The sequence below is a fragment of the Athene noctua genome, chromosome 6 (genome assembly GCF_965140245.1).
Source record: "Athene noctua chromosome 6, bAthNoc1.hap1.1, whole genome shotgun sequence".
Taxonomy (NCBI): domain Eukaryota; kingdom Metazoa; phylum Chordata; class Aves; order Strigiformes; family Strigidae; genus Athene; species Athene noctua.
Window position 1 is genome coordinate 33,681,968 of NC_134042.1, and position 23,797 is coordinate 33,705,764.

The 23,797-nt window shown below is 41.2% G+C and overlaps 1 protein-coding gene across 8 annotated transcripts in view; it reads right to left on the reverse strand.

Annotated features, from left to right (window-relative positions):
* Positions 1–23,797, reverse strand: part of FOXN3 (forkhead box N3) — a 213,556-nt gene that overhangs the window by 66,201 nt on the left and 123,558 nt on the right. For all 8 annotated transcript variants that reach the window (XM_074908523.1, XM_074908522.1, XM_074908521.1 and 5 more), the window contains exon 4: positions 11,497–11,561. In XM_074908523.1, coding sequence (XP_074764624.1) covers positions 11,497–11,561 — 65 coding nt within the window. The remainder of the gene's footprint in view (positions 1–11,496; positions 11,562–23,797) is intronic.

Genomic DNA, 23,797 nt, shown 5'->3' on the forward strand with positions numbered 1-23,797 from the left:
TTAGATAACCATACATATTTATATTTAAATACATTTATTTAAATATATACACAGGCACAAACATACTTGTTGTACACGTACAGCTGATGAGGTGGTTTGGCCATAGCTATTTTATTTTTTCATCTCCAGGAGTAATATCTTCGTTCAAATTGTGCATATATGTAAAAATCAGGAATGGAATTTCCCATCACTATATGAACAATATGAATTTCAATTTCACCTTCTCGTGCACTAGAGAGCAGTATGACAGGCTAGACATAGAAATACACATTGTCAGAGAGAAAGAGAATTTATTACCTTTATTGTATGCAATTGCAAGCACTGTGAGACTTTGACCTATAAAGAGAAAGGAAACTAAGAGAAATAACATATAAGAGGAAGCTAAGAATCCCATAATGGTATTTCCAAATTGACAGAGGTTTTCCTAAAATAATTTAAAGAAAAGTCATGTTTGCTTTGCTAATTTGTGGTTGGAATTAAATGCGTTAAAGAGAGCATAAATTCTTTTACCGGTCTAGAAGTCTTATGGACTCTTCCCAAAGATTACCTTTGTGAGAAAATGAGAGTTTATTCCATTCTTCTGATTAGAGAGGAGTGTTTTGTAAAAGTTCATCCTTCAGGATCTGGATGCAACTTGTCTTTCCTTTGCAAAGGGGCAAGGATGTGAGGAAGAAGTGCTGTATACAGTAGGTTCATGTTCACAGTCTACTGCCTTGGAAGGTGTACTTCAGGTAAGCTTGAAACCAGTAGCATGAAGCACTACTTACCTCAGAAGGAGAACTAGCTTTGGTTTGGGGGTTTCTGAACACATGGTACTTCTACCGATAAAGAAAAAAAATCCTGCCTCCTTTCCTCTTCAAATCCCAATTCACTTTTGAGTCTGTTATAAATTGCAGGAAAATCAAGTGATGCATTCACATTTGTAAGGACAAACGTGGCCATCCCAGAGCTCTGCATACTCTGAAGTGTACAAATGAAGAAGTTCTGGTGGTAAGATTTATTCCAATATCTGAAACCAACTTAAATAATGCACAGCAGTGAAATGTGCAAGCCACTGATCACCCTTACCATTTAAGACAGCCTCTTTTTTTTTTTTTTCCTCCAACTGTTGAAGTAAAATGAAGCTCTCTTAGCAATATGCCATTTCCATTAATTAGGCCATTTCTTCTAGACGTTTTAAGAAATGCCTTTTATACAAACAAGAACTTACCAATCTTTAATCATCAGCACAGAGATCTGCTCTGACCAACAGGGAGAAATTCTTAGCATGTTAGAGAGGAAAAATTATTGCCAATGTTAACCATGAACAACATCAACACAGACAACAAAAAAACTCCACAAGACACAAACACCACTTGGACTCAATCACACTACTTCTTTTCTCATTATTTTCTTCTGTTTACTAGTTACGAAGCTTTGGCTTTCCCAGGGATGCAAAACCATGTAAATGCCCATCATACAAGCAGGTTATAGCAAGAGAGCATCTTAAAAATTCCTAGAGCTTCTGTTTTAATTCTCTCAATATAGGTCTGTCTCAAGAAACATGACGTGTAGTAAAGGAACAGCCCAACTTGACAACAGCTTAGCCTTGCTCATAGCAATCTGCACATCACCAAAAGGGCTCATAGCAACACAACTGCAATATTAGTCTTATTTTAGTAATCTCCATGTAAAGTACAGACTTACGCCTCTCTCATAGTTGTGTTCTCAGACTCTAGAATTATGAAAGCCAAGATTACTTCTAATATCAGCCACCTTCGCATTTTAAGAATGCCAAACATTCACAGGCTTTCAGCACAGAGCATATGCTCCAGCTCATCAGCCCAGAGATTCTGATGGCAATAATCACAGTAATTCCACAGTTACAGAAAATAAATCTACATACTTGTGCTGGGTTTCTGTGTCTGATTGGGGTTTTTGGTAGCGGGGGAGGGGGCTATAGCAGCGGCCCCTGTGAGAAGCTTCTTGAAGCTTCCCCAGCTCCAAGCTGGATCTGCCTCTGGCCAAGGCCAGGCTAGTTAGCGATGGTGGCCACACCCCTGCGATAATATATTTAAGAAGGGGAATCTGGGAGGAGGAGTGCGAGTTGTGAGGAGAACATCTGTGCCAACATCAAGGTCAGTGAAAAAAAGGAAGCGGAAGGGGGAGGAGGTGTGCCAGTGCAGAGCCCCCCTGCAGCCCGTGGTGAGAGGGTAGGCTGGGCCCTTGCAGCCCATGGAGGTCACTGGTGGAGCAGATGCCCATATGTAGCCTGTGGGGGACCCCACGCTGGAGCAGGTGTCTGAACCCAAAGAAAGCCCAGACTCTGTGGAAAGAAGCCCCCACTGTTGTAGTTTGGTGCTGGGAGGACTGCAACATGTGGCAGTGACTCATGCCAGAGTGGCTCAGAAAGGGCTGCGGCCCATGGGAAGGACTCATGCTGGGGAAAATTCATGGAGGTCTGTCTCCTGTGAGCAGGGGAAGAATGAGAGGAGCCCTCGCCCTGAGGAAGAGGGAGCGGCAGGACTGATCCCAACCCCTATTCCCTGCCCCCTTCAGAGGAGAAGGTAGAGAAATCTGGAGGAAAGCTGAGCTGGGGAAGAAGGGAGAAGATGTGGTGTTGTTAGTGTCTGAATTAAATTGATTTCTTTTTCTTCCCCTAACAAGTCTGTCTTTTGCCCTTAATTGTAATGGGTTAGTCATCCCTCCCTGTCCTTTATCTTGATCCCCGAGCCTTTTTCTTTATTTTCACCTTCCCAGCCCTGAGGGGGAAGGGGTGAGCGAGTGGCTGCATGGTGCCTGGTTGCCCTCTGAAGTCAAACCACGACAATACCATTTTCCAAGTTACCATACAAATTTTACCACTACTTTCTAACCGTAACTTGTTCACAGAACTGCTGTTGTAAAATGAGATCTAACTAGTGGCATGCTACATCGTCCCAGCCTAGCCAGAGGTGGCCTGGCCCCAAAGTCCACCTACAGAAAAGGTTTGACACTGATTGCTGCCAGACTTGTCTCTGAATCTGCAGTGATCATGTCCAGGTCTTCCCAGCTACATGATAGCCCCTTACAAGATTCTCTCACCGTGTCACCAAGCATCCAGAAACCCTGGACACAGGCAAACAAGCCCCATGCTCTGAGCAGACTATAGCTCCTGGTGGGGAAAGGAAAACACTGGAAGAATCCTAGACGTACAGCACTCCTGTAAAGAAGAAAGCCACTGAACTGGAGCTTACCATTTCTGTTGCAGTATCTAGTCTACATTTTCCTTCATCCAACTGAAACCCCAGGGCGGCACAGACAGTTTTCCATTTCCATGTCAATCCCATATGTGTGTTTGTGGAGGAGAAAGGGACACATATCTGGACAAAAGCACCTGTGCTGATACCTACAGAACAGCCAGTCACAGAAAACACTTTTCCTAAAAAGCGGAGATCAGCTACAGACAATTTGAAGGAAGTAGATTCCAGTGTTCAAATTGAAAAGTCACAGCCACATCACCTGCAGGACCAATCTGAAAAGAAGCTAAGAACATATTTGAAGCCATTTAAGCAGCATCCTTAAAGCAACACTACCTGCAGATTACCTCAGCACTGAAGTGTCTGGGCAAGGACCATCCAACTCCTCGCCTACCCCATGCATTAGTTAGCCTCCCAGTTCTTTCCTGCTCTACACCAGTTATCGAGGTAGCCAGGCCAGCACCGCAGGGACTTGCAGCAGAAGCAGTTATTTCTCTCTTCAGTGTGTATTGCAAAGTGCTGTTTCACTGCCATGGCTCACACAGCAGCTGACACTAAAGGTAAACCAGGCAGGTACAGACAGATGCATCCTCTCCTCTGCCCAAGGTTAGCACAGCAGTAGGACTTGCCTTGCAGCACTCACCCACACTCTCCAGTTGTCAAGAAAAGTAAACAAACCCAGCAAGCAAAGTTATCTGTTAAACAAAGCAAGCAAAGTTATCTGTAAAGATACCAAAGACACCTATGCAGATCTAAGTCACTGAGTTTAAACATGGTAGGAATTTAACTTATCTTTGTGTACTTTACAATGTGATCTGCCATTAGCCAAATCTGTCTGCTGCAGTTCAGTTTTCTTCCTTCTCAACTTTAAAGAGGCCAAAGGTAGCTCAGACGTTTTGGTCACAGGGACTATAACAGCCAGCAGTCACATTTTCTTACTACTGGCTCTAACATCAATAGGACCACACTTCAGGCACTTAATAAATTACAGATTTTGGCACTGTCTTACACATTGAACTAGAAAAATAGGAATAAAACCACTATATACATACTGCACAGCTAATGCGTAGCACCTTATATACAAATGTCCTACACAGAACACAGTGCTAAAGATGTCACACCAGAGTGACCATTTCTGTATGAACTATTGCAAAATGCTGTCTCTCACTCGGATTTTTTATTGAATGCATGGTGTTAAGGACATTTTAAAATCCTCTCACAAACACGAGCCCTTACCAGCACCCTCAGGACCCCACCGGCCCCACTAGGGTTTTAACCACTTTCCCAAACAAAGGCAAGCTCTGTTGTTCAAATTACTCCCTTAGGGACACACTGCACAACCCCTCTGATTTAATTTTACTTCTTCAATAATACCACTACAAACACACTGAATACTAATAATAAATAAATTATTCAAATATTCAGTCTCTACGGAAGCACCATGTGAATCATCTTCCTGAAAAGAAACTCTTGAAGAGACTGTCAGGTACCCTTTGCTGGGGGGGGGGGGGGGGGGGGAAGGAAGGAGGGGATTCTAGGGGGGGGGAAGCTGATTTAAATAATAATGCCAGTTGAATGAAAAGTGATTTATCATAACAAGGAGAGATAGCAGCTTTGCTGTTAATTCAATAGGTTGACCAAAGTCAAGTAGTCAAGTCACCAGCAAACACAGAGCATGACTGTTACCACAGTTTCAAAAAGGGTGGAATGGGAGCTCAGAGAAGCAAAATTTGAAGAGAAAACATGGTGAAGTCAAAAGGTTTGGTGCTCTTCTGACGAAGGCAACTAAACAGGAACAAAACTGGACACTCAAAACTCCACACAAAACAATCATTTATGGAGTTAAGCAGTCAATTTCCCAGTGTATCTTTCAAAGTAAGTAGCTTAATCAAAACTTAAATAGGAAAAAAAAACCCCAAAACCTGAAACACACTTCCCTGCAAAATCTAATGAACAGCACCATTACTTTGTACGGTTAGGTTCCCCTTTTTTAAGGTTCTCCCATTAGTGGACTACTGGAATATGATACAGAGCCAATATTTTGTAGACCAACAGCTCTGGGCCGAGAGAAGCACTATTATTATACTTATTTCACAAAAAATTTCACAAAAACCCAAGGAATTATAATCCCAAAGCAAAACCAGTATTTAGATTCTTGGGGAAGATGAGATGTCCAATGCGCACTAGGCAACTAATGTTTAGTTGTATTTGGGCATAATGGTCTTGCCCAAGATTGTGCTATAGATCACAGCACCTAAGTCTACCCATCCCAAAGCTGACTGTCTTGCCTCCCTTTTGGCCTTTCTTCTTATGGTCATTACATTTAAGTACTACAGAATATTAAAATATCTGTAATATACATGCTACCTTGCCATGTTGGGCTTTGTTTGCACCTGCAGGTAGTAGAAAACAGAGCGTGTCCCTAAGTTAAATGCATGCAAAACTTACTGAATCCTCTTATCTTTAAGCTCTCCCCTGCTCCTCCTTTCCTCAGCCCCGTTACCTCAGCCCCCTACCACCAGCATGTACGGATACCTTGTGTTCCAGGTGGGCTGCACCTCTCCCACACACAATCAGGACTTGCACCTGTTCTTCTCATGCAGTGAAAGCAGATGAACTGAATTTCCACCAGAAGCAGCCCAGTGTGCCTGCAGGGGCGCTCAGTGTTTGCTGACAAACGCATCCCGATTTTTTACATTATCAGAGAGAAAATGTGTGTGACCGCATGCACACAGGCATCTTATCTTTATTTGTTGTCAACTTCCATATTGAAGGTAATGAGAACAATTCCTCCCAAACCTCTCCAGAGAAAAGACTGAGAAGCTGGTATGGACAATAGCCGTCCAAAGAAAGTGGTCCCTGCTGAAAGTGGTCCCTGCTGTTGTTGTATTTTTATCCTAATATCCCTATTAACATAAAAACACAGGCTGGACGTCTTCATTTATAAGAGCTAATGGTTCTAATTTAGCCTTCTCAAGGGAAACCAGCAAAACAGTTGCACCCTTTCTGTCTCCTCCCAGCTGGCTTATTTCCACCTCAGCAAGTGCTTCTATTAATAGCTAACACTTGGAAATGTGAAGTCTCAAATCTGCTTTCTCATTTCTTACAGCTACTCAATGGACAATGTATTAAGCAGCCTGTTTGATCATTTCAAGGATTCTCAAGCTTATTAGAGATGAAAAAGATCTCTGTACAAATGTGTGCACATGTTTATAAATTAGCTGGTTCCCCACCTTTTTATGTAGGACTTCTCAGGTCTGGTCTGTCCATATTTTGCACAAAATAAACTTTCTGAATTAGGCATGTGATTTTCTTGCTCTCTCAAGTAAATCAACATTCTCAACCAAGAATAAAGTGATCCTTGTGCTTTAGCAATCTCCTGAAAGTTTCATGTTATGGTCAGATATCAGTTTTCAGTGCACTAAAATGTGAAAGACACCATCTTAGATTGAGGGCATCAAGGGTTGATGCAGCAGCAGTGCTCAGAGTTTCCATTTCCACTCTGCAACAAACTGCAGAGTCACTGTCTCATGCTGGTTTTGGTGATACCTGACCCTGTGAAGACAGTGTCTTCCAACTCTTCCCTGCCAGAGCTCCTCAGAGGCAGTGCCAGCTACAGCCACTGCAGGTGGGCCAAGGCAGATCACACACGGGCTGCTGGAAGTATCAGTGAGAGATTATGGTGTCTCATACAATGCTTTCCCAGAGGAGAAGCCAAGCCATCCCCATGTAAGCATCCTATCACTTGCTCTGTTCTGGAATATAAGCATGCCTGCTCCCCACAGCCAAGGGCAGAGATAGAAAAAAGCAACTTGTGAGGTCTGGAGAAGACAATCCCTTTTTTCTCAGGTTCCCTCAGCCAAAAGGGACCAGAGGCCATATGCAGCTCCTCACTTCTACCCTCCTGTGTCCTGCAAATGGGAAGGGATTTTTACCAATCTTTTTTTTCTATCCTAATTACAAGAAAATCCTGGCTTCAAAGGAAAGCCATGCAATCTGAATTCAGTTAACTGACTGCTGCAATCCTGTTTGCAGGTAAAAGTCTGGGTCTGGCACCAATTGTCAGAAGAGGAAGCGAAGGACCTTGCTCACACAAGAAAGCAGGACTGCATGGCAGGGATCATGGCTGTACCTCCAGTTGGTCAGGAACTGATGGAAGCAGCAATCCAAGGTAGACCATCTAGTCACAGTGATGAGGGCCATCTCTGTTTTCAGCTCCAACAGCAATAGGGACTGAATGACTCAGGTTCACCTTCCTTCCCTGGATGATGAAGAATCACTAACTGTGCTACCACGAGGGCCTGCTTCTGCCAGGCTTTGACTAGAAACTCAGGAAGCTTACCCAAGAATGGCATTAAGCCTGGGAGATGTATACTTGCTGTAAACCAGAGGGGAGGCTTTGCTTTATGTCAGCCGCTCCCCAGACATGGGGCTTGCACATCTTCTGGGGCAGCTCCTGCAGCTCTTGCACTCATTTCAATCCTCACTGCAGCAGCAACAGCAGACGCAGATCACTGTTTTCACTGTATGGCATACTGTTTCTGTGCCAGCTGTAATTAGACCCACAAGCACCTTCTACATACACTTCCTTGCAACTCAGGACAGAACAAATTTGATACAAGAAGACATGGTAGTATGTTGTATTTAGTTTATTGAAGTGTGAGGGCAAATAAAACAGAGTGGTAAACTCAGTACTTTTTTTCCTCAAAATATCTTTAAGAAACAAAACCAAAACCCTCCACAGTCCAGTTACATCTTACAGGTGGCACTCAGCGATTGGAGTTTACATGACTGCTGCTAAAGTTAATTTGAAGGTGTATTTTTTATTTATTCAGGGAGGACATTAGATATACTGAGAACAAGAAGTCTTATTATTACCACTGATTTGTGAGCAGCTGCATCCTCAAGTCTGTAACATAAGCTTAATACTCAAGACCAGAGCAGAGGCAACAAAATTGACCTTATCTGAATACAGCGCATCAGTTTCAAGATTTTGAAGTTAATGTGATTATGTCCACACCTATCTCACCCAGCACAAGTTCTTGAAGAGTTTCAATATGTCTAAATCTTTTCCACTGTAAAGACTTTTTCCTGTCATACATTTTATTAAATAAAAATGGACATGTTATGACAGCTGAGAACAGAAAAAATAGTGGGAACAAAGGCTTTCCATATAGCAAGTTTAAAAAATTAAGCCATGATTGGAAACAAAACCACAGCATGTACAATAACAAGTTGCAAAAACCAATAGAAAAAGCAAAGCAGTAAGAGCAAAAACCTGTTTTACCTGGGAATCTCCACAGACATACAATTAAGTTTTGAGAGAAGGTATCAGAGTTTGGTAAGGCTGAAGGTCCTACCTATATTAAAAGCTCTGCATGGGACTTCACGGGAAGACTAAAGACCACAAGGATACAAGGAGCAATCCTCACCTAGTAGAAGGTGCTCAATATTTCAAAAAGCACCTGAGCAGGTGACTTCACACAAAAAGTAAAGCTATTGTTAATTTGTTTTGATTAGAGAGAATGCTAGAAACAACAGTACCCTGACCATCAAAAAGGAAATGGCTACAGCAGTTTCATCATCTAATGAAATCATAGCAAAAAGAAAACAGCATGTAAATATTTTGTTCAAAATTCTTCAACAAAGTACAAGCAAAGACAGATAGAAAGGAACAGAGAATTAAAGCCTCTCATGTCAAAGACATTAAGGACAAAGAATAGCGACAATTAATTTTAGCTTCCCTTTTTCTTCCTTTGCTATTTTGAGGTACACAGATAACTGGTTTCTCAGTCACTTTCTCTGGAGAGATATGTTAAATGCTTTACAACTGTTAAGATTACTTTGCCAAATAGTTCAGGTATAAAATGAATGGAAATCAGGAGCATCTACAGTCTTTCTTGGCTAAAAAAAGTACTACTTACATTGTGGAATTTTTTTCTCTTCATTTCCCAGACCAGAAAAAGAACATTTTCCTTAACAACTCAGAAGAAATGAGGTGTGACAAGTGTGCATGAATATCACATTTACTAAAATTTCAGAATTATTCTGTATTATTGTCTATAACACATGCTGAACATTCTTTTCAAATGTAGCAAAACATTTATCAAGTAAAAATAATTTAAGATTCCTTTGTTATCTGAACTTCTGCCAATCAAAAGGCGGTACTATAACTTGAAACCAATAATTGAGCCAATTTTTCATTCTCCTGTTTGCATTAAACTGGATATAAGCACTGGAAAAATAGACTGAAGATGGTCATGTAAGCAGGACTCAACCAACCTCTCCCCCCCCTCATCTCACACCTCCCTGAACCTGCTAACATTCCTCTCACTGGTCTTCTGAAAAAAGACAGTCAGAAGCAGCAAAGAGGTACATGCACTATTTCCATGCAACCTGCTGAAGCCTGTATGTGAAAAGAGCTCACTGTAGGGAAAAACGAAAGACAGAAAAAAAGAAAGGCCTGGTTGAGTTATCTTCTTGTTTTAGAATTAAAACCAGAAAGTGTTAAAATATTACTTTAGTGAGGTTTTTCTCCACACATACTCATCCCTCCAACCTCAGTCGTATCATACACATTAGAGTTCAAATTGGCTGGGTTTTCCACTTGAAATGGCAACGCAGAATGCCAACTCTGTTAAAGGTCTGTTAGGCTTTGTTGCTTGAAAAGGCAGTCATCTCACTCTTTTTCTCTATTCCTCTAATATGCTGAAATGTTTTGGGCTTTTATGATTGTTTTTTCACCACCGTCTTTTGTAAGGCAGAAGAAGGCAGGAGAAGAGCATACTCTTCTTTATTGGGAAAAAGCTTTAAGCAACAACTGAGACAGGAAGGACTAAAAAATAGTTGTTCTTAATTCCTAGATATCTTGTATCATAAGCAGAGGTAAAACATTTGTGCCCACAGACTTGACAGAGTAGTTTACATTTTATGAACTCAAATTGCAAAGACTTTATATGTGCAGGTACACATTTAAAACTAGAATTGTTGAGCAACTGAAAATGAATCAAGCATATCCATTCACAATAGTTTATTTTTTTCCTTACAAAAAAAATATTAAAAATCTAGTTCTCTTCATTAGGAAGGACTGCAAAGGTAGTAGATCTATCCTATCAAGACTAAAGACAAAAGCTGCCAAACTCTACAATTTATACCATCTTCTAGTATTAAGAAATAATCTGAATGCTTTCAAGTATTTAAAATTTGTTTGAACAAATCTCAGCATAGATATTAGATAACAAAATTATGCAAATTCTTAGATATGCACAAGGAATCAGTTGAAAAATATTATTGGGTAAACTACAGAATTACTTTGGTGGATTACTTTGGTGTGTGGAAGGTAAGCAGTACTGGCTCATGAGCCTAGTTGTGAGTAAGGCTCCATCCTAGGTGATTTGGATAAATGTTCCGGTAAACATTATACAGCATTTTCCGCTAGAAAGAAGGCCAGAAAACTCTTGGCACTATGAAAATGAAGACAAAACTGAGACACTTCACAGGCAAATACTTGCAAAGACCATAAAATCGTCCTACATGGTACAAGTTACTTTTGCACCATAGACAAATGCATGCAGTCTGGGGAAACAGCCTTCTGTGCTCCCAAGACCCTGCCATTAAGGGCAATGTAGTTCCATGCACTCAATGGCAGAAATATAAACATAGCAGTGAATAATGATTTTTAAAAGTCTGGTAAAACAAACTGAAAATCTTCACCTATCAGATCTGCAGTCATATACCTTCTGTTTATATTGTCCATCCAATGGAAATAAGATGTTTCACATTCCTCTGTGAACCATTAAACACGGTAGGCTCCTTGAGACAAGTACTCTGCCACTGTTTTCCCCACTACAGCACCACTACCTACCTTTGGGTACATTTTGCTATCAGCACAATTAGGAAGTAAAAGAAAGGATCTCTCAAAGAACCACCTTGCTTCATCCACAGAGCTAAAAGCGGTGTTCCTTGAACATTTCCTTCTGTGCACTCTTTATTTACACAAAGGAAAACAAAATAACAACCCACCCTTTGCCCTATTTTACAGTAAGCAAATTAATAATCTGAGGAAAGAAAAAAGGCAGCAACTTTCATAGACTACACTCACTGTATGTAGTAAATCGTCATTTTCAAGGCATCAGATGAGCAATAAAGGAGACAGGTTAAAGGAAACAAAAAACATTTGGTTACTTCTTGCCCAGTGAAAACTACAAAAGCTGTGCAATTTGCAAGAGGTATTTGTTAAGTAGAACGGTTACACCAAGATGTAGTATCGACCACCTACCTTGTAGAAGGGCTCCATTTCTTTTGAAGAAGGTGCTTCCTGGCCAAATGGGTGGACCTGATGTGCTAAAGGCAATAAGAAATAAGTGTAAAGAAAATCTCATTTACAATAAACATTATAAATTACCATTTGCATTAATTCCATATTTAAAAACTGATGTAACATCATGGCATTTTTGCCTTCAAGCAAGGGTCTAAAATTTCACGTTAAAAATAGGTTAATTTGATTCAAGATTCACATTCTCTTCACAGAGAAAAACCTCCTCTGCAAAGCACACGCCCACACTCTCTCAGAGGAAGAGAGAAAAAAGCCATTTGGAATAAATAATTAAAAAAACCCCCCAACAAATCAATGTCAAAAATATTCACTGAATTCTCAGTACAGCAACATATACGTCTTTCCCCAAAGCCATTTGCTAAAACACCAAATGCTTTATGGCTTTTGCTCAGCCATAACAACACGCTACCCCAGCTAACGCATCAACCTGGAAAAGCCTCGGCCAGACACTGGGCAGTCTCTCTGCTTCCACCAGAGCACTTCACCCACCAAACCCCCTCACATGCAGAGGTCACCTTGCCACATCAACAAACACATGGTCAACGAGCTGTCCCGTGAGCACCAGCACTAATGAAGCTGGGCCTCTGCCATGTACGCGTGCTTTGTGACCATGACGTGTTGTGTGAGACTCCCGACAGGGTGGTGGCCACAGGAGACCCTGGGACACCCGTCATGTGCAAGCACCTGCTTGCCTTGGATCCCTTCCCCAAACTTTGGGGCCACTGCCTCCTGCTTCGCCTCCTGCTTGCACAGAGGCTGCCCAAAGGTAATGGTCACTGAGAGACCTGTCTTGTGACAGGTGTGACTGAAAGCAAAGAACAGGTCCAAATGCAGGAAAGGGAAGAAGAAACCTTGCTTCCTTCAGTGCCCCAGAGCAGCCCCACTGTGCTGCAGGCAATAGGGCTGTGGAGCACCAGCTCCAACAACCTGCAGTGCCGGTCAGTCAGAGGAGAGGAGGCTGTGAGGAAGTGCCTCGTGGTTGCCCACACCTCTCCTCTCCCGCAAAGGCAGGGGAGCACCACTGCACTGACACCCCCACACCAGAACAGTTCTCCTTCCTATGGCAGCTGCCCACAGCTGTGTCTGTCACCAGAAGGACCAAACTTCCTGGACATAAAAGGTAACCTTGCTCTTTTCTTCACAGAGCAGATGACTGTTGGCCAAGTGCACTCCTTCCAGTACTGCACAGCTCACCCTTCCCAGGCAAATCCCCAGGTGATACTGCCTAGAGCAAGAGTGCCAGCGCCACTGTGTGCCACTGGTGCTGGGAGGGGAGCCCTTGCACACTCGTGGGCGGGAGAGGCACTACCTCCAGGAGTTCACTGATCACATCCTAGGGCTTGGGCACAGCAAGTGTTTTAAATGCACAGTACCTAGGAGAAATAAATGAAAACATGGAAAAGATTTGTTGCAGAACTGTTAAGGCAGGTAGAAGATACAGATTGCCAGGTGGTCATTCCTGTAGTCATGAAACAAGTCTCAAAGTCCTCTAAAGCTTGAAGACAATCAGGTATATTATGCCTTTATCGGAATTAGTATCATGAAACTATGCTATCAATACATAAGTAATTGCCCTATACCCAAATTTGAGTACAAATTAAAGGCAAGGGACTAAGTATCCTTCAGATAGATAACTGTAAAGTATTCTGACTTTTTAAGGTAATCCACCTTCCTCTTTGGATGCAAATAGTGAACCAAGCCCCACACACCATTTCTGTTTAAAGTTACTTTTGTCTCTTCTGGAGTTGACTACCACTACACAAAATGCAATGAAATGGAAAACAGATGTTGTCTATTACATTGACAGCATTAGCAAAGTTCTGATAAAATGCCATATAAAAAAAACCCACACTGCTTTCACAATTATTCTGCAGAGACCCTTGTGCTAACGTATAAAACCTTCACTGTGTTAAAATACGGACTGTAAAAGGATCCAAAGCAATTACATGAGTAATAAAAGCCTTCAATACCCATGAACAAAAGCAGAGTTGAGAGAGAGCACGCGCAAAATGACCAAAAAGAAGTTAAGTAGGTCTACATTCACAAGTGCTGGAGTGCGCTGGGGCATGCACTCGTCTGAATACACACGCTCACTTCATAGGGCTTAATGTAACCAATTGTTTGCATTCTTTATAGTAAGCGCCAGCTCTTCAAGTGTGGCTCCTCAACTCACATGAAGGTCAAGAGCTGTTGAGGGCATTCACACTCCTGTAGGACAGGCTCACAGTTTTATAGCTCATCTGAGCCCAGAATAATCTCTGGGACAGGATCCATCAAGCTCCAAGTGGAAAGCCACAGCGTAGTCTTCATACTGTACAAATCTGCCACAGAAATCCCAGTATGGCAACTATATGCCTTTCAAAAGGTCAAGAAAAAAAATGGTGACATTCTGAAATTAAGCCACAGAAAAAAATTTACTTTCAGGCTGGTGTATGCTTGTATGTGGGTTGAAGAGGGTTAAAGAAAGATGAGGGAAAAGTGTATATATTTGAATAGACAAAATGTCTCCACTAGAGAAACAAAGCCATAGTGATTTATCTTATTTTCCAACTTGAAAAAAGGCCCAAGGCTCTCATAAAAAACTCCATCTGATTCAGCACAAACCCACATGAACTGAAAAAATTAACTGTGCCTTCCCAGGGAAGGAAGCTAAAGAATTCAAGCATGTAAATAATGTACCGCAGTGAACGGTCAAGCATTTCCAACAACAAACTTCTGTGTTTGCAGGGCTCTGCTGAAGTTTAGCTATGCCTGATCTGTGCTGGATAAATTCTCTTTCTGTTCCCAAACTTTTGCATGTGAAGTCTCAGATGGTATTAATTAAACATATTTCAAGTTGAGAAATGACAGGGTTAAAGTGTCTCTCAATTTAAAGTGTTCAAAAGCTGCTTCCTCCCTGTTCCACATTAAGAAACCCTTTGAAGAAGTTAATTCTTCTAAAGACCACCTATAATAAAAAAACATTTTGTCCATCCCAGGTGTTTTTTCAAATTAATTGTTTCTTCAGTGTAGTCTGTAAGCTGTTGGAGAAGAGTGACTGGTTCTCCTACAGAAGTGACAGCATATTCTGTCTTTAGGCAAAATAAAAATGCAAAATCTGGTTTTAGTATTTCCTTTTGTAATCAATATCTGCTGTTAGAGTAATATTTATGCAGTTAGCATTATTGATAGCAGAGTTCTTCCCCAAACTTACCAACTGAACACACCAACTAAAGTAATATTTCATTTCTAATAAATCCCCACACAGCTACTAGAAGAAAAGTCGTAGCTACGTTGAACTCTTACATCGGCGTGAAGAAACTTGTGGCCTAACATATTTGTTATGCACAGGTTTGGACTGAATTAACTCCCAGGAGATGAGCACAGGGCACTTGGGGGTGGTGGGGAGATGGACTTGGATCAATCATAAAGACCTGATATTTCAAATTAATATCCTGAAAGAACACAAATTCGTATAGTTTATGGATAAGGTGACATGTGAAACACCAACAGTTACCTGTCAAGAACTGTGAGTCTGATATGCAGAAAATACTATCGGTTCAAGCATACCCTCAGCCAAAGGGATATCCAGGTTGCAACAGTATTTGTAGCAAACGCATAAAACAGGATCTGGGGGTGCAAGATCATGTCTGTCCAGTGCAGGATCCGCCTCTCGCTGAAGCACAGTGATTTTCACTGCAGCATCCGTGCATCACCACAAGGAGCAAATGAAGTATTCACATGTCTGCTGAAAACCAGCAGCTGAGAGAACTAACAGCTAACAGTGTTTAACCCATGAGCATCTGCTCATATGAAATAAGATACCTGGAACTAGGAGCCACCCCTGATCAAATGCAACCTTTCCTGGGGGTTCACTATTGATTTTTGATTGATTTTAAGGCATGTGATGAACTGTTTTTCCTGATGACACAACCAGTAGGAAACTTTATCACGCCACAGGGCCCTGGGCACGGGAAGCCACCTGACTGAGGGCTAGCAGGGATTTTTCTGAGGGGAAGCTTTTCCATAGGAAAATGCTTTGCTGAAATCTAAAACATTCCATGGGAATGTGTTGATTTGGACACCACTTGTGTTGGAAACCAGGCCGATGTGAGGGCTGGCTGGCCAGGCAGCAAGGGTTCGTGGCAGCTAGCCAGCACAACCAGGAGCTCTCAGGGCATACAGAGCAATAATGCATGTAAGCCTCCCCGATTAATTATTCCTACCAAAACGCATGCCACACATTTATAAAAATCTTTAAAAGGTGCATAGGCTTCAACAGACTTAAAATAGGAAATATAAATCCTTTGTCTTCTGGAATTCACATTAGAGGAAGGAGACTGCAGTTCTTAAAGCCAAGCACTAAAAAAAAGCCAGGGTATGAATTCTCTCTCACAGTTGCAGTATTTTACAACTATGCCAAAAACTCTCACAGGCCTCTTTGTCAGAGAGGCCTGATTAATAGATTTTTAAAACCCAAACAACTAAAAATTCAAAACAAATTCAATTGTGTAGGGCTACACGCCACAATTAATGGATGATGAAAACACAGAAGAAAGGCAATAAATATAGGCCAATGACTGTGTTACCAAACATGTCCAGAGGGTGATGGTAAGCTGGAGGACACAGAAAGGGGGGAAACCAAACAAACAAACAAGCCAACACCACCATCCCCAACACACACTTCAAAGGCCCCCAAAGCTGAGAGCTATTAGTCCAAAGAAGGAAGGCTCAGCAGGGAGGCAGGGAAGATGCTCCACACACACCTCAGTCCACCAAGGCAAAGAGGCAGAGGGCTCAGCTGCTGGGGCACAGCTGGTGCCAAAGCACACCCTGGCTCTCAGGAAAGCTTGGAGTATAGGGCAAGACAGTTCGGTAAGGGGTAAGAAAGATGAACCGTGTCAGCTGTAAGCTAACAAGCTGTTGCACACAATATACCCAACACAGAGACTGCAGTAAGCAAACAGCTGCTAGACCACAAACAGGATGCAGTGACACAGAGAATCCCCTCTCCAGCCCTTACCTGTGGCAAAAATGATGGGCACAAAGATGACTAACTGAAGTGCCTCTAAATATAGCTCAGCCCACAGATCTTGCAAAAACGTGTGGCAGGAAGAAATACAACTCCTCCCCTCCTGACAAGCACAGTAATGCAGAACAAGTGGATGGGAGAGCACCCAATTCACTGCAATCAGTACCCTTTGTCCCGGGTCAACAGCAATTACCAGCAATATAATTGAAAATACCCGGGAGCAGAAGCTGCAGCTGCCAGAAGAAGGGAATGAAGGCACTGGGGTACCCTCGCTGTAAGTACTCCATTACCGACCACCCACAGTGCAAAATACTTCACTGCTAGTCTCACCAACACCTCCAACAAATAGTTAACTGAAGGAACACCAAACTCAGAAACAACAAACTCTTTTGTCAGAGTAACCAACAGAACATCTTGCAGGTATAGAAACTCACCTCTGAAAGTTTCTGAAAAGTAACTAAACCACAATTACTCCTATGTTCAAGTTGCTGAGATTACAACAGCTGTAGGTGCCTTTATCAGGCTGACGCCCATGAAACTGTTATCTAGTGGCAGAAGGGAATGATGCTCTTGACAAGTACATTCAGCTGTTGATGCAAGCTGGACTCAGACTGCTACCAGAAGGAATAGGTATGCATATCCAGATAAGATAGAAGATTATAATTTTTACCATTCCTTGAGAAGTAAATTTAGGATGGGGTGGTAATTGAGAAAACAAGCTTAAGAATTATACTTCTGTGGGAATAGAGCATCCCTTGATGCTGGAAGATGAATACTACTTCCTTAAGACAGTGACCCTGTGTAAGGCATGAGAAATCAGCAACGGGCAGCCTTCTTGGCTCTCACACTGCACAAATATGGTCTGCAGAGTGGCTCCTGGACGGCATATGGGAGGAGGTCACTTGGTCCAAACTGCACCACCACAAGCTTCCAGAGTGCACACAGGACACACAGCATCTCATTCTGGCTGAGGACTCCTCTAAGAGCTTGTCAGCTCTACACTGCTTGCACTGGAGAGCTCTGATCTTCTACTGCCATATCAGCTCTGTTTTCTAAACTCAACTGTAATGCCGTTAGTGGATGGGGGCTAACAAGACTACTGCACTGCAAAGAGGGGTTAATGCTCTACACCTGGGTACATAACCATAGTTGTATTAAAGAATTTATCAGTCCCATTATAAATTTTGCACAATACAAAAGCATTTAGATACCGTTGCACCTCTAACACATGTGTTTTGTTAACAAGGAAAAAAAAAATTATAACGCCTGCCAGCGGCTTGTGGCAGTTAATACCACAATTAGCAATCACCTAGCAACAGGCAAGCAAGCTTGCTCTCCAATCAAAGGGAAAAAACCTCTACTAACCTGGGCTAATGACAATATATAAGAAAATATCTGGAAGGTACGTGTTAAGGTATTTCCTGATTTTAATGAAAACTGATTACTTTAGAGATTTTAAATATATAAACACATTACTCCATTTTCTTGAATTTTCCTTAACTGACAAAACATTATTCTTAAAGAGATTTATGAATTCACAATAGTAATTTTTAATTTATGAAGGCTGATCTACAATTCTGGTAATGCTTCTCTTTCCTCTGCAATTCCCTCTTTTATTGTCTCTTGGTATCTTTCACTTACTGCAACATGTGGGATCGAGACTTTAAGCTCCTAGATGGAGTCTTCCCTGGTTTCTCTAGGGTGTCTAACACATTTTCAAGTGAATAATAAAATTTTGATCTCTTGCACACTCTAAATGAGTTTTCTATATGACAAAACTGCCAGAGGGATTACATCTAAATTTTTATTAAAGACAAAAGAAAAATTGCTCAGGAAAGCTACTCAGGAATGAAATGCCTGAAAATAAAATTTAATGTTACTTTTTGAAGGATGGGGTGGAAAGTTGGCCAAATCTCTACATTGTCCAAATAGCTAAAGCCATTCTCCTACCACAGCCTCCACTTAAGTAAGTAATTAAGCAAGAAAATAGAGAAGAGAGGGAGAGAAAAACAAATTTAGAATTTAAAAAGCATCTCAAATTAGGGATAAAAAAGCTAATTCCTACTTTCAAGAAAAACACGGTCATGTGTCTTTTGGAGCCCATCAACGACTCTGCTGTGGTGTTCAAAAGACCCCTTTCACCGCCGAGGTGATATACAAAGCCAATTCTTGTCCCCTTCGTGAGACTCTGTAGCCCTTCAGCCAGAATTCTGGTCTTTGCAGAGAGCTGAAGATATATTTATGGACAACAACAGAGGATTTGTTTTTTAAATAAATAAAAAGATCATAATTTCTAGAGTTATTGTTTTGAGAGATGGCTATTTGAAGTATGCCAGACATAGTGCAAATGCAAATTTCTCACTAATCTGTGTTTAAATATTTTAAGACATTTATTGTGAACACATTGTAATTCTAGGCTGAATACTGAAATAGGAAGAAGTCCAGATATATCTGAAAATTCATGGTGAGACAACTGTCCCATGTTACTTTTAATTAAAAGAGAGTTGTCTCCTTTGGGAATTGGGAAATGCTAGCTATCAGCCTCCAGTTCTAATCCTGCCTCTACCACTGAATCACACCGTGACTTCAGGCAAGTCATTTCATCCTTTCTGTCTCAGTTTTACTCTTCTACTTTTGTGTTAAAACCAGAAAAAATTTCTTACTGACATAGTCTACATATCTCTGGGAGGAATAAAGACTTGTTAAGTAACAACACAATAGCTGAGGGAATAGCCTTTTGAAGTGCGCATAGCTAAAGAAGGAACAACACAACTCACTTCTAGATCTGGATTATTTGTTCCTGCTTTCCTTATTCTGAAGTAAGGCAAAACACTACAGGTTACTTCACATGCTGTGGTGCTGTGTTTCTCCTTATTTCACAACTGCTATTAAATGGTTCCTAGGTTATCACTGGATGAAAAACTGGTGGTCATCAGGCTGGGGAAACTTCATCTAAATTTGCTCATGTGCTACAAAGCATGCCTGTGCCAGCTTCTCCCTGAAGCCCAGATGAATAATAAAATCCTGTTTATGGACAGCCATTGGCCTCTGAGACCATGGAGGACCATGGCCTCTTTTGGGCCATGGCAACATCAAATGCTGACCTGGCCAGTGGGGATAAATTTGGTTCTTTGCTATTCCACAAAATCAGAAATGGAGCCCTCCAGTTTTCTGACAAAAGTTGCTGCTGCAAAACAAGTGAAAGAAGAGGTTAATTTCTGTTTTGGTTTTACTTGATTAGAATTGTGCTGGAAGGAAAAATGCCTTTAATCTCAGATTACAGAAAATAAATGAGTCCTAAAAATTGCCTATATCTAGGCTTACCTTCTTTTCAACTTCATGTAAAGAGTTTGCTCTGATAGTTAATGCTACATCACTGACAAGGTTCTGGAGAACTTTCACACTGACAACAGAGCAACTGAATGACAGTGAAACTGTACAGCTGCCACCCAGGCACAACATTGTCAAGCTCTACTAAAAGATGCATTTATTCCAAATTGAAACTGATTAAATTTTTAAAAAGCTCAAGGTCACCCAATTGACTTCTGTTACTCTAGTCCTGAATTCTCCGTTTATTATTTTTGCAGAACTCCAGTCAGCTTTGCTAGTAGACCTGCCTGGATTTCATAAATACTTTCTACATGAGGCTCCCACTCACATTTCTAACACAGTTTAACCATGGCCTGTCAGTCAACTGGCCATGATTTGAGATTAACAACACACACATCTTCGCTAGAATGGCTTGTCACCCATTAGTGAGAATACATCTCTTGTTAATTTTAAAGACACCAATGTACCTTGAACATGCACAAAGTTATAAATGTGCATACACTAAAGGGCAAATCTGATCTCCAATGAAACAGAAATAGATGGGAAAAAGGAAGGGGAGGCCTTTAAGTCCTCCCACAAATGCTTCATGTTGCTTGCCGAAAGTCTTGTTTATCCGGTATGGTGCAATTCCCTATTTCACCAATTTAAGTACTACAGAAACTCAAAACTAAGCATGACCCACAGGCTGCTGCCAGTATGAACTCCCCCTCCACCACTTGCTCAAAGCCAAGGCGCTTACCCCCTGAAATTTTCCATACTTGGGTCTTTCTCATTAATCTTGAATGAATGTGGTTTAGATGATTCAGAACTAATCTGGCTTCTGGAATTACAGCAGCAGAGGACAAAACGAATGTTTAACCTCTCCCCTGGAACATTTAACCTCTCCCAGACACTGAGGGTATTTTTCCCTGGGAAGCTTAATGTGCTTGTAGGCTCTGCAGCACTGATGCAGAGCAGCGTGCAGAGATTTGCAGTCACTTGGGCCACACACCAAAGTGCTGCATGTCAGAAAGTTACATAAAAGAAGAAAACAAGATAATAACAATAACAACAAAACAGAAGTCAAGTACTCACGTATTTGGAAAGTTCCAATTAAATTTTTTGTTTATCAAAATACTACCTCTTCATGCATATCTGCTAAATGAGTCCTGCACTGAATGGTCACATTCTTATCGCCCAGAAGATCAGTACCTGAGGATCATACGGCACAGCATGCAAGGCGCTCAAAAGATGAATGATAGGCAGTTTGTGGGTGCTTCCTATCACTAAGACAAAGGTTTAACACATAAATATCAAGTTAGCCTTAGAGATACGTTTTTAGAAATAAACTACGGCATAAAAAATTTAGTATAAAAATCTATCAGTTTTCACTCATTCACATTCTTGAAACTCAGTTTGAAACACTCAAGAGCTGTATTTTAGGGATGGGGGATAGACAGACCAACACACACATGAAACTACAGCACCTAACACCTGGCTGTTTGACCTTGCAGTCTGGGTCTACAGAGGTAACAAAAGAAGGAAGAGAATATAGTATTTTTTGCATTCAGAAGCATTGTTGAGACATCGCCTAGATCAATCCTCCCACCCACAGAGCTATAGAGATACTATTTCCATTCACAGAAAGGAAAACATCCACAGAGAGATAACAACATCTCTCCAGAAGACTCAGTAAACTGTGGCAGAGCAGGGCCAGCCCCCCAGACACCCCACCTCTCAGCTCCAGGCCCCTGTTGACAACCCACACTGCTATCATATTAGGGCTTGTCATCACTAACTGACATTAGTTGCACCTACAGGAGTTCAGCGTTTCTCCTAAATGTCTCAGGTTGGATGCAGAGGAAATTAAGAACAAAACTATAATATGCCCTCCACTGTACAGTAAATTTAAAGCAAACAACACAAGTTTGACTAAATTTCATCCTATCAACCCCATCCCATCAGGAGAAAACGGGCATTTTCCATTTATTCCAGAAAAGTCTTCAACTCCACAAAGCCTCAAATTCAAGGAGCAGGGCAGATGAGACCTCACAGGTATTTACACCACAGAAGTGTCTTCCCTCTTTACAGCCTCTGCCAATATGAAGAACCCTCACTGAACTGTGGTTGGGAACTGTATGTGATCTGTACTTCTCTGGTCTCCAGAATGAGAGTACTCTTAGTTATTTTTACAGTACCAATAAACAGAGCACCCAACTCCTGGTATCTTCTACTTAACATTTTCAAAGCAGAGCTATGAAATAACGAATTTCACATGTTCTGCAAATCTAACTATAAACAAATACTCGGAAGACTTCATTTTGACCCATTTTAAAATGATCTTGAGCCACTTTCATCTTAGCAGAAAAATAAACACCCCACCTGTAATGGGAAATAAAATTCAGTGCGCATCTTTATCCATAATCCTTACCTCCCCAAACAGCTGTTCAGCCTGTGGAGAATACTAACATTGCACTTAATAAAATTCTAATAATTTTCTCAAGTTACAATATTACCTGCATGAATGAAGGAACTCACAAAGGAAAAGCTGACCTTCACATAATTTATAGCAAGAAGTCACCCCTCTACCTTTAAGCCAGTGATTCCTCATATGACTGATGAAGTTGTATCTCTACCAAGGAGACTACTCTTCCAGAAACTGTCTTACAGCATTGTTTTTTCAAAAAATCTCAGCTTCCCTAGTGGAATCTGTGATGTGGTCTAAGTTTCCCTCTGTTTGCTGCTTCTCCTCATCTGTTTGTGCAGAAATTGGACATGACTCAGGAAGACAGGGCTTAAATACTCTGCTATCCACTTCGGGATTTGCAGCAGAAAGCAGAGGTGTAGAAATAAAGGCTGTATGAAGAAAGGTGAAAGTGGGCAATTGCTTTTGTGATGAGACGCTTGTTTCTACACCTCTTTTATCTACTGTGACTTCATGTGAGAAAGGTTGAAAAAAATCGTTAAGAACATGAAAAAAATGTCACAAAAAGTTGCAAATACCAAGTTTACTGTTTCCACATGGTATATCTAAACAGCAGTTTGGTAGCAACCTCGTGCCAAATCACAGAAGCCTAGAGGGAGTCTACACCATTCACTCTCTCAATAGAGCTCAACAAACTTAAAGAATAAAACCAAATATGACAATTCGGCAATCCTCTGTGCCCCTTGCTGAACAGTTCTGGTTGTGGAGGAGACCACAAACTCTTTCCTCTACTATCCAAGAGGTTCTGGGAGGTCCATCTGCTGGTGGGCAACCCCAAAAATGGAGGTATTTCACTAATGAAGAGCATAATCTTTGTGGGCACCAAAAATAGCTGCTAAGGATGTGTGTCTGTCAGCTATTGTGTAATTCTCCTTTCAGTTGAATCAGTGTCTGCCATGAAGTTGCAGAAAATCGTCATTAGTATTAACTAGCAAAAATATGTTCATGAGTGTATGTGCACTCTCACTCTCTCTCTGTAATTAGTCCCTGGAGTAAAGCTGTTCCTTGGATCACCTCAAATATAGAAAATCAATGAGTTAGATTACAGGAAACAATTAATTATGGTTCACTGGTGTTTAGAAAGAGACACTGACACTGTGACATCCCCACATAGCATTTGAGCCCTCTAAAGCAGCAAATCACAGAAAGTAACAAACTACACTTTTCAAACATCAGATGACCTCAAGCTTGCTCATTCTAGTGAAATGATACTCATCAGTCATAAAATGAACGGGACATAACCTTTTAAACATTAAAGAGGCAATTAATTTATAGCGCATCCGTTTACTACAACCAATTAAGCAGAAATATTTTCTTCACATGTTAATGTAGCTTCTGACAAATCATGGGGGGAAAAAGAAATGGAACACATGACTTTGCCAAACCATTCCAGTTAATTCTCATGTTGGTGGTTTCATTGGTAGTCAAGTCTTTCTTTT